Consider the following 17,491-nt stretch of genomic DNA (forward strand, 5'->3'; position numbering starts at 1 on the left):
ACAATCCTGTCTCTGAGCTTTACGGACAATTCCTTTGACCTCATGGCTTGGTTTTTGCTCTGACATGCACTGTCAACTGTGGGACTTTTATATAGACAGGTGTGTGCCTTTACAAATCATGTCCAATCAATTGAATTTACTACAGGTGGACTCCAATCAAGTTGTAAAAACATCTCAAGGATGATCAATAGAAACAGGATGCACCTGAGCTCAATTTAGAGTCCCATAGAAAATGGTCTGAATACTTATGTGAATAAGGTATTTCTGTTTTTAATTTTTAAAACATTTGCAAAAAAATGTAACCTGGTTTGCTTTGTCATTACGGGGTATTGCGTGTAGATTGATAAGAAAAAAAATATTTAATTAATTTTAGAATAAGGCTGTAATGTAACAAAATTTGAAAAAAGTGAAAGGGTCTGAATACTTTCTGAATGCACTGTGTGTGTATATATATATATATATATGTCTGTGTATGTATTTATTATTATCTCTTACCGTGATGTCCAGGTGTGTGACTATGTGTAGGTAGTTGTTGACAGTATGCTCCAGCCTCTCCAGAAGAGTTGAGGCACAGCCAGGCTGGCTCAGTGTCATAACAGCCCTCACACTCCCAGTCAGAGCACCCAGAGACGAAGCTATGTCCCTCCTCTTCTCCTGAGCCTGTGGTAAAAACACATACACACACATAGATAACACATGCAAACACACACACACACACACACACACACACACACACACACACAGAGAAAGAGAGAGAGAGAGATACAAACATCAAATTATTGCCACAATTGGATGCTACTGAACCAAGGAAAACAAATCATCTGCCTTGAGAAGCAGAAGTTGAAGTGTTTGATAGCGTACCGATTTCCTCTCCCAGGAAGCCTTGTGAACCTTGATGCAGGGGAGCTGAATGGGGGACGGCAGGGTCTTCAAGACATCACAATCAGCCTGAAGAGAGGAGAGAAGCATACAGACATTAAAGGAGAGAGGTAAGACGGACGGACGGACGGACAGATTGAACAGACAGACAGACAGAGAGCTACTCTCTGTGTTAAAGGTAACGTATATGGCAGATTGTTTAAAACATACAGGTTTAGCCTCACCAATGCAGCCTCCATGTCTGCCACAGTGTTTAGGTCCCTCCGGGACTCTCTGTCACACACAAAGTCTATGGGCCTGGTCTCAGCATCCCACACCTCAGAGGCTACCATGCACAGCAGCAGCAGTCCTGGACACATACAGTTGAAGTTGGAAGTTTACATACACTTAGGTTGGAGTCATTAAAACTATTTTTTCAGCCACTGCACAAATTTCTTGTAACAAACTGTAGTTTTGGCAAGTCGGTTAGAACATCTACTTTGTGCATGACACAAGTAATTTTTCCAACAATTGTTTACAGACAGATTATTTCACTTCTAATTCACTGTATCACAATTCCAGTAGGTCAGAAGTGTACATACACGAAGTTGACTGTGCCTTTAATCAGCTTGGAAAATTCCAGATAATTATGTCATGGCTTTCGAAGCTTGTGATAGACTAATTGACATAATTTGAGTCAATTGGAGGTGTACCTGTGAATGTATTTCAAGGCCTACCTTCAAACAGTGCCTCTTTACTTGGGAAAATCAAAAGAAATCATCCAAGACCTCAGAAAAAAATTGTAGACCTCCACAAGTCTGGTTCATCCTTGGGAGCAATTTCCAAACGCCCGAAGGTACCACGTTCAACTCTACAAACAATAGTACGCAAATATAAACACAATGGGACCACGCAGCCGTCATACCGCTCAGGAAGGAGGCGTTGTTCTGTCTCCTAGAGATGAACGTACTTTGGTGCAAAAGTGCAAAAACAAACAACAACAAAAATAGAACTGTTTGGCCATAATGACCATCGTTATATTTGGAGGAAAAAGGGGGATGCTTTCAAGCCGAAGAATACCATCCCAACCGTGAAGCACGGGGGTGGCAGCATCATGTTGTGGGGGTACTTTGCTGCAGGAGGGACTGGTGCACTTCACAAAATAGATGGCATCATGAGGTAGGAAGATTATGTGGATATATTGAAGCAACATCTCAAGACATCAGTCAGGAAGTTAAAGCTTGGTCACAAATGGGTCTTCCAAATGAACAATGACCACAAGCATACTTCCAAAGTTGTTGCAAAATGGCTTAAGGACAACAAAGTCAAGGTATTGGAGTGGCCATCACAAAGCCCTGACCTCAATCCTATAGAACATTTGTGGGCAGAACCGAAAAAGCGTGTGCAAGCAAGGAGGCCTACAAAACTGATTCAGTTACACCAGCTCTGTCAGGAGGAATGGGCAAAAATTCACCCAACTTATTGTGGGAAGCTTGTGGAAGGCGACCTGAAATGTTTGACACAAATTCAACAATTTAAAGGCAATGCTACAAAATACAAATTGAGTTTATGTAAACTTCTGACCCACTGGGAATGTGATGAAAGCAATAAAAGCTGAAATCAATCACACTCTCTACTATTATTCTGACATTTCATATTCTTAAAATAAAGTGGTGATCCTAACTGACCTAAGACAGGGAATTTTTACTAGGATGAAATGTCAGGAATTGTGAAAAACTGAGTTTAAATGTATTTGGCTGAGGTGTATGTGAACTTCCGACTTCAGCTGTACCTACATATTAAACCCATTTAAGGAAATCTTTGCTATTGGTCAGTGGCCCTGGCTGGGCAATTCAATTCAGTCAACTTCAGTCAACTTGTATTTGTCCCCAAAGACACAGGCTCATGATAGTTTGATTTTACCCATTAGTTCAGTTAATTATGAAAACCCCTGTGAATGGTCACTCTCTGAATACTCACTGCTTAACGCCATGCCCCTCTCGGTTGCTTCTGATGTCCATTCATGTGGTCCATTTAAAAAAAATCTGGTTAACTGTCTTCAGTCGCAATATATCCTTGCCACTCCGAATTACCTTCTGCATGTCTGAAGTACGTTGTGTCCCCTCTATCGTCCTCGCGCCCTTCCTACATTTTCATGGCCGGAAGGGCGCGCATTATCAAGTCCCAGAGCGCACTCAACTTTCCTGTTGCACGTCATTTCCATATGCCAAAGGGTCACGAGAACGAATATCAAGGATCTCCTATTCTTTCGTCTGTCCCCTGTCATTTAGTAACTTTCTCTCACTCTCTCTCTCTCTCTCTCAATGACAATGCCTCATCAACAGAAATATCATCCAATGTTCAGAGGATAATATGTTGATGGGCTACCTAGCCTACTTTCACCAGAGTTAAGGTTTATTATTGTGAAATGGTTCAATCTAATTCTTTGGTGTGCACAGCTGATCAATCAAGCGATTGGAATTCTGCTTTAGGCATGGAGTATAGAGGACATGGTAGGCCTGAAGCTTAGGATTCTATTGTATCAACTTTATATATTTTTTATCACTGACAACATAATCTTCTGATCTACAATTTACATAGTCACTCAAGTATGCAAACCATGTAAAGCACTTTCACTTTCAAAGAATTTCCCTCCCAAAAATCTCTCTCACTCTCTCTCACACACACACACACACACACACACACACACACACACACACACACACACACACACACACACACACACACACACACTCCCCCTCTCTATCTCTCTCTGTCTGTCTTACTCACTCACTCACTGTCTCGGACCGGTGTTTTGTTGTTGTTTTAGCTACATGCTTAGGAGACATCCCGTGTGTGACCATCCAGAGAGGTACAGTACATTCGGAAAGTATTCAGACCCATTTACTTACAGCCTTATTCTAAAATTGATTCAATAAAAAATGTCCTGCTCAAAATCCAAACAGAAAATATTTACACAAGAAGCAACCTAATATAACATACAAATCATTAAAATCCAAACTGAAAATATTTACACAAGAAGCAACCTAATATAACACAGTCAAACTCTCAGTCATTTAGTAAGTTCACCATTCTGCCATTCTCACTGCTAAACATCGCACGGTGTTTCAACACAACGGCTCTTCAACACAACACAATAACCCAAAATGACAAAGCTAAAACAGGTTTTTAGAATTGTTTAAACTGTATTAAAAATTTTAAAAAACTGAAATACCTTATTTACATAAGTATTCAGACCCTTTGCTATGAGACTCGAAATTGAGCTCAGGTGCATCCTGTTTCCATTGATTATCCTTGAGATGTTTCTACAACTTGAGCCACTTGATAAAATCAAGTGAAAGGACTTTATTTGGATAGGCACACACCTGTCTATATAAGGTCCCACAGTTGTCAGAGCAAAATCCAAGCCATGAGGTCGAAGGAATTGTCCTTAGAGTTCCGAGACTGGATTGTGTCGAGGCACAGATCTGGAGAAGGGTATCAAAAAATGTCTGCAGCATTGAAGGTCCCCAAGAACATAGTGGCCTCCATCATTCTGAAATGGATGAAGTTTGGAATCACCAAGCCTCTTCCTAGATCTGGCCACCCGGCCAAACTGAGCAATTGGGGGAGAAGGGCCTTGGTCAGGGAGGTGACCAAGAGACAGATCAGGGAGGTGACCAAGAACCCAATGCTCACTCTGACAGAGCTCCAGAGTTCCTCTGTGGAGATGGGAGAACCTTCCAGAAGGACAACCATCTCTGCAGCACTCCACCAATCAGGCCTTTATAGTAGAGTGGCCAGACGGAAGCCACTCCTCAGTAAAAGGCACATGACAGCCCGCTTGGAGTTTGGCAAAAGGCACCTAAAGGACTCTCAGACCATGAGAAACAAGATTCTCTGGTCTGAATTCTTTGGCCTGAATGCCAAGCATCACGTCTGGAGGAAACCTGGCACCATCCCTACGGTGAAGCATGGTGGTGACAGCATCATGCTGTGGGGATTGTTTACAGCGGCAGGGACTGGGAAACAAGTCAGGATCGAAGGAAAGATGAACGGAGAAAAGTATAGAGCACACAGCCAAGACAACACAGGAGTGGCTTCAGGACAAGCCTGTGAATGTCCTTGAGTGGCTCAGCCAGAGCCCAGAATTGATCCCAATCTAACATCTCTGGATGTCAGCCCAAACTCTTCCAGTCCCAGAAGGGACTAGGCAAGTCAGTTAAGAACAAATTCTTATTTACAATAATGGCCTACCCTGGCCAAACCCGGACGACGCTGGGCCAATCACGGCCGGATATGATACAGACTGGATTTGAACCAGGGACTGTAATGACACCTCTTACACTGAGATGCAGTGCCTTAGACCGCTGTACCACTCGGGAGATTGAGTCCCAGTGTCAGCCTCTAGGTTACACCATCATCATAATCACTGCAGGCCTAGACAAACTGAATAGACACCAAGGCCCGGCTACTGTGCAATTCGCCAGGAGAGGAAATTGCTTTAAGTAGCCTCGTTAAAAATATATTTCAGTCACAGTCCTGAGCTGAGCTGACTGCAGAGGTATCACACAGTGGGGGCTGTTTAGACAGTGTTCCATCAGGTGGGTCACCAAGAGGACCAGTGGCAATTTTAGCATGTAAAACTTGGTGGGGCAAAAAAAAAAGAAAGTGGGATGGATGCCAACAAAGCCACTACACAACACTAAACAATACATTAATTGCACAATAATGGTGACAAACGGTGCCCACAAACTGTTATGGCCTCCATAAAGCTGTCCCAGCAGCAGAGTCCCAACAAATTACCACTGTTACAACTGGCTATCAGCTGAGCCTTGTCTGGCAGTGAAACAGTTCATTCTGCCTCATTTACTGCCTTTAAAAAAACATAGCTGATATGGATGACTTGCTTAAACAAATGTGGTTTCTAATGACAATTGGGATGCACAAACTATGCCATAAGGGGACAACAAGTGGATAAGACACAATCCGTAATTTCGATTAAGACATTAATGAGCGAGCTAGGATGGACGTAGTGAATATAACTATTTGTTCAGCACTTTTGAAATGTACAGCGACAGAATTCAGAACATGGGCCGTTCTTACAGTGTTCTCCCTGTACATCAAGTCAGAACCAGAGGATAAATAAAGGGGGCATATAAGCAGACAATGAAAGCTCTTACAATATTCAATGATTACATTTTTCTAAAATAGGTTATAGGCTACATATGCACCACGAAGTCAGAATAGTAGGCAAAATTAGAGGTGAAAATATGCTAAATTATTAGGGTGAGGCACATGGGCTACTAAAAGCTTACTACACAACATACACTTAGTATTACTTTCTTAGCTACAGTATACATATCTCCCTGGCATATTACATCATTTATGCAGCAGCATACAATACATTTTTGGACTCACCTTGTTGTGCTGTGCTCCTTTGAACAGGAAGGTGGCGCGGCGGTCCTTCGTGGGCAAATTTTGTCATCAAACTTTGTCATCATTTATGGTGCTTTCAAGACAATTTAGAACTCAAAAAACAAAAAGGTAAACTCATGATGACGTCATTGATCTTCAGGTCATAGCTCTAGAAAGAGGCCCGAGTTCCGGATTTACAATTCCGAGTTGGATGAAAGTTCAAAACGTATTTTCCTGAGTTCCCAGTTGTCTTGAACTAACTAAAGTCAGATTTTTCAGTTCCAGGTTGACAGTTGTTTTAAGCGCAGCGCAAATCATGCTTCATCAACAGCATGGCCAAAGTTGAATGTTAATTTTAAACTAGGAAAAGAGACCCTTAAGCTTAGACTTTGTACCACACAGCCACTCCACTGAATAGCAGGCTAATGATTCCTTTGTGATAATTAGCCACTAGTTCTCGTTCTTAATCACTCCTTGGGGTGGTAGGTAGCCTACTGGTTAGAGCATTGGACTAGTAACTGAAAGGTTGCAAGATCAAATACCTGAGCTAACAAGGTAAAAATCTGTTGTTCTGCCCCACCTGCTCTGAATGACCAGTGGCCACTGAATGGGACTTACAGGATGACATTGACAGGCAAACAATGAACATTTTGACCTGCAAGGTCTATCATAAATAATGGGCAACTAATAAAAATGTGATGAATATTCATCCCACTAGGCTATATGTGTTTGAAAAGGGTGTAGGGCTAATTATCTGGATTATCATTAGAATAATGTTAAGTATGTTCTCGAGAATACTTTGACTGTTCCAGTGTTCTTCATGCCAAGGTGAATTCAAGATTTCATGAATTACACACACACACTGGTGGCGGTCCTGCTGAAGCTTTTATAGCTCAGTAGCCAACCATTAGGTCTACTCTGTGTATTTATATTTCAGGAACAGAAGAGAACAACAAGTGTTAGTCATCACCTCGGATTCAATCTTCCACCGGGTGCTACTCGAATGCCCACGGGTCGCAGCTGTGAGAGGCAGTGACGATACAATTCGATAGGAGGGAAGAGCAAAATCTCAGGGTGGACGTTGATTGATCCCCGTATTTGTGGACAATCAAGCCAGCCAGTAGAATGATACTTCGAGACATATTGCACCCCATATTAACTGAAAGCGTGTGTGTGTGTGAGTGTGTGTGTGTGTGAGAGAGAGAGAGAGAGAGAGAGAGAGAGAGAGAGAGAGAGAGAGAGAGAGAGAGAGAATGAGTAGGTTGTATGGCCGGCTTTGTGTGAAGTGTTGAGAGAGTGTTGAGTGCACACCCGTCACAGGTTGCACACGGCCAGACAGTGATACTCCCTCCATGCCTTTATCTATCTGCAGACACCTCGAACGGCGCTCGTTAATTAAGACGAATGCGCCACCAGCTCCCGGTAATGGCAACCGCGTCTGGACTTTCTTCACAAGGAGATAAGGGGGAAACGTGGCACTGACAGAACCCGCATTGCATCACGAACACCCGGTAGCCTACCCCGCTGTCGATACAGCTCGAGCTTATTTATATAATACATTATTTATATAACACATAATTTGGCAAAAAAATGACGTTCACAGTCACACACTCACATTTGACGGGGTAGCTCTGCTGTCGCTCCGGGGCCAGCTGCTGTCTGAATGCATGCGCATCGACGCGGATGAACGCAGCAGTGTTCAGAAGTTTGAGGTGCTGTGTGCGCACAACCAATCAAGGCACCAGCAACAGGCCACCAGTTTTCACGTTTACCCGAGGTGCAGAAGAGTGAATGAGACAGGAGATTGGAGTGGAGCGCCTCTGCTTGTGGATGGACCACTGATCAAGAGAAAAGTAAGCTTGGAAGTTGGAGTTTATGCACGAAACGCGCAGAGATATTCCTCATTTTTATTCACTCTGTTACACGAAGGATGGAGGGGCGCAGCTGACGGTTAGGGATCGTAGCCTCGAAGAGGATAAACACACCAAAGGAACCGGACTGCCGGACGAGGGAAATGTGAGTATGAATGAGTCCTCGGCAACCTCAAGTCCATCATGCCCACATACCGCCTCCGGTATCCTGTCTTTCCCCGGTGACGACGAAAACAATGGGTCAAATTATTTTGTCATTATTCCCCGCTTGCTTTCATCAGGTAGCCTATCAATAGAGTATCAATTGAACTTCGCTAATGTGTTCATGCTCGAGGGCAAATAAATCGGTTATTGAGTCAGAGTCACATTGAATTGTCTATAGCCTGTAGGCTATAACATGTTTTTATTGCAAAAATGAAATCATGTTCAATGTAGTGACATTGGGCTATATATCTATTGGCATCCTTTATCTAGACACCGAAACTTGTTAGGAGAAGAGGTACAGGTGGTTATGTATCCTATTCCACTTTCCGCATCAAGTCGTCGTCGGGGCTCAAGGTCCTTATAAGGTCCCTCATTGCTGCGGTTCATCTTGAAATTTACGCGCACGGCGAACGGCTATTTTATTCGCTCAGATGACTTTTCTTTCTTGTCGTTTCTGTGACGTTTAATAATAATAAAGTGTTTCTACTTCTAAGACCTGTATGTCATATTTTGACATTGAATCCACTCATTGACATGCAAAAATTGCGATGACGTCATCGAGAGAGTATGATCCAGTCTGCAGATTTTATTTAGGTTTCTTTAAATGGTTTGACCCACTTGGAAAACCTAAAATGACTCTCTTCAGTTCCCTAACTGGTACTTGTCCACCCTCCTCCTCTACGTGCATGTACATGTGTTTACACACACACACACACACACACACACACACACACACACACACACACACACACACACACACACACACACACACACACACACACACACACACACACACACACACTCTACTCTCAGATTCATCTCTGTAGGTCGTACCATTTATGAATAATTTGTTCCCATAGTGGGGTGCCAAAATAAACTCCACAGGTGTGTATTTATTCCGGATTGTTCCTGTTGAGACTGAAGGTTGAACTGGGTCAGTGTGTTGGTGCTTGGGACTGCAGAGCACCTAGTTTCACTACTGTAGGAACGACAATACAGCTGCTCAAAGACACAGCCACAGTAGTACCTGCATGGTATTCAAAGCAGAAGCACACCTACAGCAATCGATATTGCAGAGAGAGACAAAACACACGTAATAACTCCTCTTTCTCACTGAGAAGAAAATTATATGTTTGTGTTGCCACAGTTTGAGCCTTTGTCAAAATAAATATTATTGGATTGGATTATGTGTGCACGTTTCTGCATATTTGTGAATGTGTGTGTGTGTGTGTGTGTGTGTGTGTGTGTGTGTGTGTGTGTGTGTGTGTGTGTGTGTGTGTGTGTGTTGGCCCATGATTTTGTTGTTCCATTACCATGAGCCAGTTCCATTACCATGCCAACAGCCTATCAACAGCCTCATCACTGCAGCGGAATTCTTCTGTCAGCCAATCAGAGGCTCTTTCTCTCAGGGGAATCCAGTCTTTTCATCCTGTGTACGATGAGAGCCACTGATACTCCAAGGCCCTAAAGGCCTGGAGCGAAATGGCAAATTAGCACAGCACAACACATAAACCACAACATGTAATATTCATAAGGAAACAAATTCAGTGATCAATTGCCCAGTTTTGTAGGCTACAGAGTGGGTGAGGGAAAGGTCATTGTTGAGTATCTTCACAAGTTTCCAAAGTCGGTTTTGATTATGGGGTATGCCTGAAGCAGATTGTAGTTTTCTGTATTCTATCTTGTTCTAAGGGCAGTTCTGCCTCCAGGGCAAAACGAATGTGATTGGTTGAAAGCTCAACAGCCAGTGGGCAGAGCTCATAGGTGGGAAGGTTGGTGGTGGATGTGGTGCAGGACACCACCCCAACTCTTACACTAACCCTAAACTTAATAATTTGGAATTACTTGCCTAAATTTAACCAATCACATTTTGTGGCTGAACTTTCACACAGACCTATTACAGTATAGTCAAAGCAAGCGTTCAGATATATTTGATTTGAAAAGACAAGTAGTTGAATATTTAAATATATTTGGCAATACTCAAATGCACTGACTCAAATACACTGCCATGCATTTAACCCAGGAATTTGAAAACAGTATTTGAAATAAGTATTAGAAAAAACTCTCAAATACAATTAGGTAGACTATTTAACCATTCAAAAACTAAAATAAAAGTATTTGTTTTGGGCTGTGTATCAGATATTCAAATACACATGTATTTGAACCCAGGTCTGAAATCCTTAAGAGCAGCCCGTGCGTCAATCTAAGTAACATAATAAAAATAATCCCCATCAAAATGTGTCCGTTTAAGCTAGAGATATCATGGGCTGCGTCTCAATTTACCACATCCACCTATGTCGGCCATTGCACATCTGTGATGGAAGGTGGTCCAGCTACAGCTGTGTTTGTCAGAACCTCAGACGTCCGAAAATCAGCCTTCTCACGAAAGCATCTGTAGAGTCTGAACTGTGTTCTTCGTTTTTGTTCTACGACCCCCACAAAAGTCACAGAACACGTCTGAAGGTAACCCATTCAAACGAATGGAAGTATGTGGGTCGTTTTGTGCCAACAAAAATAAGGGGTTAATTATGTGTCCAAAAAACCCACTAATATTTCTTGAGCTTTCTTATATCTCCTAGATATAGGACAGATACTTCAGAACCACATTTCTTATGATTTATAATTTGACTGCCTTTTTTTGCCGTTTATGAATGTGTTATTCAATGCGTTTCTATGGGCTTTGGTAGTAAAGGCCAAATTCAATATTTTATCAAATATTTTTTATATATATATATTTTTATACCTGAAGGGGTCCTACAATTCTAAATTCTAAATAGCTAAATGATCCATGGTATGACCACCCTGAAACAATTCCATATGTTAGCTTAGTACCCCTTCCCTCTCCCCACATTTCTTCCCTAAACATCACCCAACCCCTAACCCTAACCTTAACCAACCGCATGTCTTGCTTAAACTTAACCAATCACATTACATTTCTGCCCTTGGGGCACAGCTGGCCTCAGAAGAAGATTCAGTAAGGGAAGCTCATATGAGCATTGTTGAATGTCTTGAAACCTGCCACTAAATTAGCAATTGTCTCTTCACAATGTCCTCATGTCATGGAGCTCCGTTCGATGATCTGTCTTGCAGTCTCTTTTCCATCTGATTGACTCGCTGACTGTGTGATGATGGAGGATGACTTATGCAAAGCGGTACTGTAAATCGATGCTGTAGCTTTACTCTGTGATTCAAAACAGTGTATGGACTCAATGGGCTTGTACTTTATGTCCCTGCATAGCAACTAGCATTTGCAGCTCTAGTCTACAATCCATTTTAATTACAGTGCCTTTATTAGGTGTAACAGAGCTGAGGGCTCTTGTTCCACCCATGGTCCCCCAAGCAGCTCTCTATTAGCCTGACGACTCACACTAAATTCTTCCGCTGCTCTGTCGTTCACCACATACTTTAGTCTGAGACCGCCATCATTGAAATTGTTTGTGGTGACGAAGGCAAGAGGGGTGTTGTACTAAACAAAGTCATCAGCAATTGGATCGTCTCTAACCAATCAGCGTATGAAAGCCAGTTACCAGTTTTAAAACCGTGGCTTTACCCAGATGTGTTCTGGCTCCGGCCCAACCCATCAGTTTCTGGACCAATCAGACGGCCCTGAATGTGTTCACATTCGTTGAAGGCTCGGGGAGGCACTCAGATCTAGACTCAATGCGGAGAAGGAACTAACATCCGTGGGCATGGCGGAGCGTTTGGGCGGAGCAAGAAGTCTGGGTAGCCAGGCAATTTACCTATCCCTATTCCCCAGAAATCCACTGTGTAAAGACACTGCTTCCATATGCTGTCTTCTTTACCCTGATCACTCAAAAGCATTTTATAAAATCACACAAAAAAAAATCACTCAAAAGCATAGCTGTGTGATCTGTATGGCTGTTATGCATCTGAGTGATGCTTTTGTTTACAGGCCATGGTTAGTCAGTCCTTTGAGACCCGAACATTGCTCATCTGAGGTGAGATAAAATCTATACCACACATGCAGTGTACACCGGCTAAAGCGTAGCTTTAAGTATCAGGGGAAGCCATGGGCTGTGCATGTCACTTGAATGCAGCTATACAGCCTCCAGTGTATATCATGGGCTTACAATGAGTAATGAGTACACAGTGCATTCGCAAAGTATTCAGATCCCTTCCATTTTTCCACATTGTGTTACTTTACAGCCTTATTCTAAAATGGATTAAATGATTATTTTCTCTCATCAATCTACACACAATACCCCATAATGACATCATTCTTAAATGGACGGAAGCAACTCCTCAGTAAACGGCACATGACAGCCCGCTTGGAGTTTGCCAAAAGGACTCTCAGACCAAGAAAAACAAGACTCTCAGGTCTGATGAAACCAAGATGGAACTCGTCTGGAGGAAACCTGGCACCATCCCTACGGTGAAGTATGGTGGTGGCAGCATCATGCTGTGGGGAGGTTATTCAGTGGCAGGGACTAGGAGACTAGTCAGGATCAAGGGAAAGAGAGATCTTTGATGAAAACCTACTTCAGAGCGCTCATTATCTCAGACTAGGGAGAAGGTTCTCCTTCCAACAGGACAACGACCCTAAGCACACAGCCAAGACAACACAGTAGTGGCTTCGGGACAAGTCTCTGAATGTCCTTGAGTGGCCTAGCCAGAGCCAGGACTGGAAACCCGATCGAACATCTCTGGAGAGACCTGAAAATAGCTGTGCACCGACGCTCCCCATCCAACCTGATAGTGCAGAGAAGAATGGGACAAACTCCCCAAATACAGGTGTGCCAAGCTTGTAGCGTCATCAAATCAAATCAAATTGCATTAGTCACATGTGCTGAATACAACAGGTGTAGACCTTACAGTGAAATGCTTACTTACGAGCCCCTAACCGACAGTGCAGTTTTAAAAAATACGGATAAAAATAAGAGATAAAAGTAACAAGTAATTAAACAGCAGTGGTAAAAAATAACAATATATACAGGGGGGTGCCAGTACAGAGTCAGTGTGCGGGGGCAGCGGTTATTTGAGGTAGTATGTAAATGTAGGTGGAGTTCATTAAAGAGACTATGCCTAGATTACAACAGAGAGTGGCAGTGGTGTAGCTATTTGACTAGATGTTCAGGAGTCTTATGGCTTGCGGGTAGAAGCTGTATAGAAGCCTCTTGGACCTAGACTTAGTGCTCCGGTACCGCTTGCCGTGTGGTAGCAGATAGAACAGTCTATGACTAGGGTTGCTGGAGTCTTTGACAATTTTTAGGGCCTTCCTCTGACACCGCCTGGTATAGAGGTCCTGGATGGCAGGAAGCTTGGCCCCAGTGATGTACTGGGCCGTTCGCACTACCCTCTGTATTGCCTTGCGGTCGGATGCTGAGTAGTTGCCATACCGGGCAGTGATGCAACCAGTCAAGATGCTCTCGATGGTGCAGCTGTAGAACCTTTTGAGGATCTGATGACCCATGCAAAATCTTTTCAGTCATACCCAAGAAGACTCAAGGCTGTAATCACTGCCAAAGGTGTTTCAACAAAGTACTGAGTAAGGGGTCTGAATACTTATGTCAATGTGATATTTCAGTTTTTTACTTTAACTAAATTTGCAGAAATGTTTAAAAACAGTTTTTGCTTCGTCATTATGGATTATTATGTGTAGATTGATGAGGAATATATATATATATATATATATTTAAAAAAAATATTGAATAAGGCTGTAATGTAACAAAATGTGGAAAAAGTAAAGGGGTGTGAATACTTTCTGAATGCACTGCATGTGTGGAAGCCGTTCTCAGCAAGGACAACTGTCCAGAAGAGAGAGCATATTCCATTCTTTCTGCCGTTCTCCAGAGAGATAAGTGGTTCATGTTTTCTGTGAGAGCTCTTCCATACAGGGCAGCACTGAAGGTAGCCTAGAGGTTACAGAGGTGGGCTAGCAACGGGAAAATGTGGTGGGCATCCTCTGCGTTATCTTCTTCCATTGTGCCCTTGAGCAAGGCACTCAACTTTAATCTGCTCCATGGATGCTGTACTGTCTGTGGATGTTGTAGTCTTGAGAGCAGTATTACAACAGTCGTACATTATATTGCCTATCTAAGTTCAAGGGAAAGGGGCATGGGAACAATAGCATGTCTACTGAACCCAGCCTCACAAAACTAGCCTCAGTTGTCATGAATCTTCATCTTGAGCTGTGAACTTTGTGCTGGGCGCTGTTCAGTGGCTGTGGTGCTGAAATCAGCAATCAACTGTCTTCTGTTTGGAACGCTTAGACCATGGTGCTGTCCATGGTGCTGAATGTCTGTGCCGTATTATATACTTAGAAAACTTTGTTCTGTATAGAACCAAAAAGGGTTCTATGCTTGCTTCGTGTACGGCGTCCCTTAAGGTTCTGTATAGAACCGACATTGGTTCCATGTAGAACCTTATATGGAAACAATTTTGGTTCAGTGAACAAGAACCCCTGGGGTTCAGATCATATAACCCTACAAAAACATTTAGGAGTGCCATATATTAAGCAAGCAATAGAACCCTGTTTGGTCCTATCCAGAACCAATTTTTCTAATAGTGAAGGGCACAAAAATGTATTACTGTAGGCCAATTTAGATGTCTTTGTGACTTTTCCCAGATACTGTAGTTAGTAGTTCCATCAGGCAGTTTGATTGTCCATGCATGATTACGTCTATTCTGGATTCATTTGCTCTATCACGGCTAATAATAATTTGCTTTTAATGGGCATGTCTAATGCTGTAAAATATTGGACTAATCTTTATCCAGGAAGTCACAGTTACTTGTATTCAGGAGTCCCTAATACATGGTTAGTTGATAATGAAATCAATTTCATCTTAATTAACTGAGCCAAAATTAGGCACTCTTGACCTGAGGTAGGATGATATCGCTTTTTGACTATGATTTAAGTTCAGTTTAGTGTTTTTCTTCAGCACATGATGTATGGTTATAGTATTTGCTTAAGATTATCCTGGATCTGTGCCATCGGGAATTTTGCACCCAGAGTGCTCATGAGTTATGTGAAACTGGCCCTTATAAACTGTAGCCTAGGCTGCTTTAGTTTATGTTACTTTAAACAAGTGTGGGTAGACTATTATTACCAAATTATGACTCATCAGTTCTCACCTGTAGACAAAAGAACACCTGTGCGCCGACGGATAGATTCAAGGAGAAACAGATAAGAGCTATTGGAACGAATACAAAACATAATTGTAAGCTCATTGTGCTTGGACACTGCACCACCCCCGCAAAACACAAAACATCAACTTCGCTCCCTTCGAACTCCGCTGGGACCGACTGTACCAACGTGTGGAGGAGGGAGGCGGCGTTTAAACAACCCGCATATGCGGCTACTCATCTGGAATAGATCGCACTCGTTCTTCAGTAGCAGCGGCGGCTTAGGCTATGATAATAACTTGCTACATTACACATGTGTAGAAGGCTATAGCTGTATAAAGGCAAGGACATTGAGTGACAAATTAATGCGGACCGTGGATAAATCATATGGATGAGGATATTGAGACGATGCCGGCAAAGGACAAGGCCGAGAATCGGTCGCTCCAGTATCAGCAAACTTTGGTGAGTTTTTAGTGGGATAATCCCTAACCGGTCATGCTCATGTAAAAGTTATGAGTGCAAATCACTTGGGGACATGCGTCATTCATTTGAAATCCCGAGACACAGTCACTGAGCAGTGCCTTTTTTGTAGGCTTGATAGATTTTTAAGTGACTGTCAGATTTTTTAGATGTCATTCACAGAACATTAGATAACACCAGAATCTCTGGTTGCTTTTTTCCTCCGCATTATTGCTGTGACTGGGCTGCTGCGCTGCTTGCGAAAATATGTGGCAGCGAGAAAATCGATTCAAGACAAACATCCATTTCAAAAGCTGGGCACAGGCATTGTGTGTGTGTGCGCGCGTGTGCGTGCATGCGTGCGCATGTGACAGTGATTCGTGGTTTGTATTCCAGTGTGAACTGTTGTCAAGGCACAGTTATAGTGGCTGCCTGGATTTAAAGGTTGCCGTCCGTTTATCGATTACGCACTCGGTCGTGACCGTCCACCGTTTAGGGCGCTATTCTGAGGCCGGCGGGCTCTGGAGCGGAGCGTGAAAGGTGTGTACCAGGTCAGGTCTCTACTGTAGATTACGTCACCCCATCTTCAAATATCCTCAGGTGTCTGCCTTATGACACTGCGTCAAAGCTATTCACCTGTTTCACAGATTTATAAAAGTATGGACTGGTTGACGTTGAAAAAAGTAGGACTCCCAAATAGGCAGTGTGGACACAGCTATATCACTGCAGAGGCCTACTCTCCTTTTCCCATCATTCTTTTCCACTGTCTCTCTCTCCTCTCATTTTCCACCACCTTCTCACTCTCTCCAACCTATTTCCCCCACTTTCCTCTCCCCATCTACCACATTTTCTCTTCTCCTCCACCTGTCTCAACCAATATCTCCCACTGCACCTCCATTCTCTTTTCCACTTCATCCCCCTTTCCCCCTCACTCCTTCCTTGCTCACACTGCCCCTCTATTCCTCCACCTGTCTATACTCAAAGCAACCAATACCTCCACTGCCCCTTTCCCTCTCCTTCCCCCTTTCCCTCTCCTTCCCCCTTTCCCTCCCTCCTCCATATTTCCCTGCTAAATCTGCCAATCTACACATGAACTAAAAGTGGATCCGATCTGAATAATAATTGCTTCATGCACCAGTTTTTCACACTCATGTCACTGTGTGATTGACAGATGTAGCCTGGAGCACATCATAGGGATATCTATAGATGGGGACAGATGGAGGGACAGAGAGATAGAGCGAGAGAGAGAGAGAGAGAGAGAGAGAGAGAGAGAGAGAGAGAGATCAGAACAGAACAGGATGCAGAGAGATGGACTACTTGAGAGATTGATTGATAGAGAGAGAGAGTGATCATACCAGGAAGAAGAGAGATGTACTGAGATAAATGTGTTCCTCCATAACTGTATGTTTCTTTGACTGAAGTACAGCTTGTGGTGTGTATCTGAGAGAGGGGGGGGGGTAGAATGACTGCGATCTGTTTCTCTATCTGCTTTATAAGACTGTGTTCCTTGTCAATATCAGACTGCAGTAGTTGTCTGTCTCTGTGCCTCCTATAAGCATGCATTAGTGGAAAGATAGGGAGGAGGGGGCTCTCAGGCA

The 17,491-nt window shown here is 43.1% G+C and overlaps 1 protein-coding gene across 2 annotated transcripts in view; it reads left to right on the top strand.

Annotated features, from left to right (window-relative positions):
• The first annotated feature begins 7,672 nt into the window (after positions 1 to 7,672).
• The window catches only part of LOC135515011 (chloride channel protein 2-like), a 66,524-nt gene continuing 56,705 nt past the window's right edge, over positions 7,673 to 17,491 (top strand). For both annotated transcript variants that reach the window (XM_064938807.1, XM_064938813.1), the window contains exons 1-2: positions 7,673 to 8,129; positions 8,206 to 8,292. In XM_064938807.1, the coding sequence (XP_064794879.1) occupies positions 7,944 to 8,129; positions 8,206 to 8,292 (273 nt within the window). In that variant the 5' untranslated portion in view covers positions 7,673 to 7,943. The remainder of the gene's footprint in view (positions 8,130 to 8,205; positions 8,293 to 17,491) is intronic.

Source organism: Oncorhynchus masou, chromosome 3 (assembly GCF_036934945.1).
Source record: "Oncorhynchus masou masou isolate Uvic2021 chromosome 3, UVic_Omas_1.1, whole genome shotgun sequence".
In the NCBI taxonomy this organism is placed as follows: Eukaryota; Metazoa; Chordata; class Actinopteri; order Salmoniformes; family Salmonidae; genus Oncorhynchus; species Oncorhynchus masou.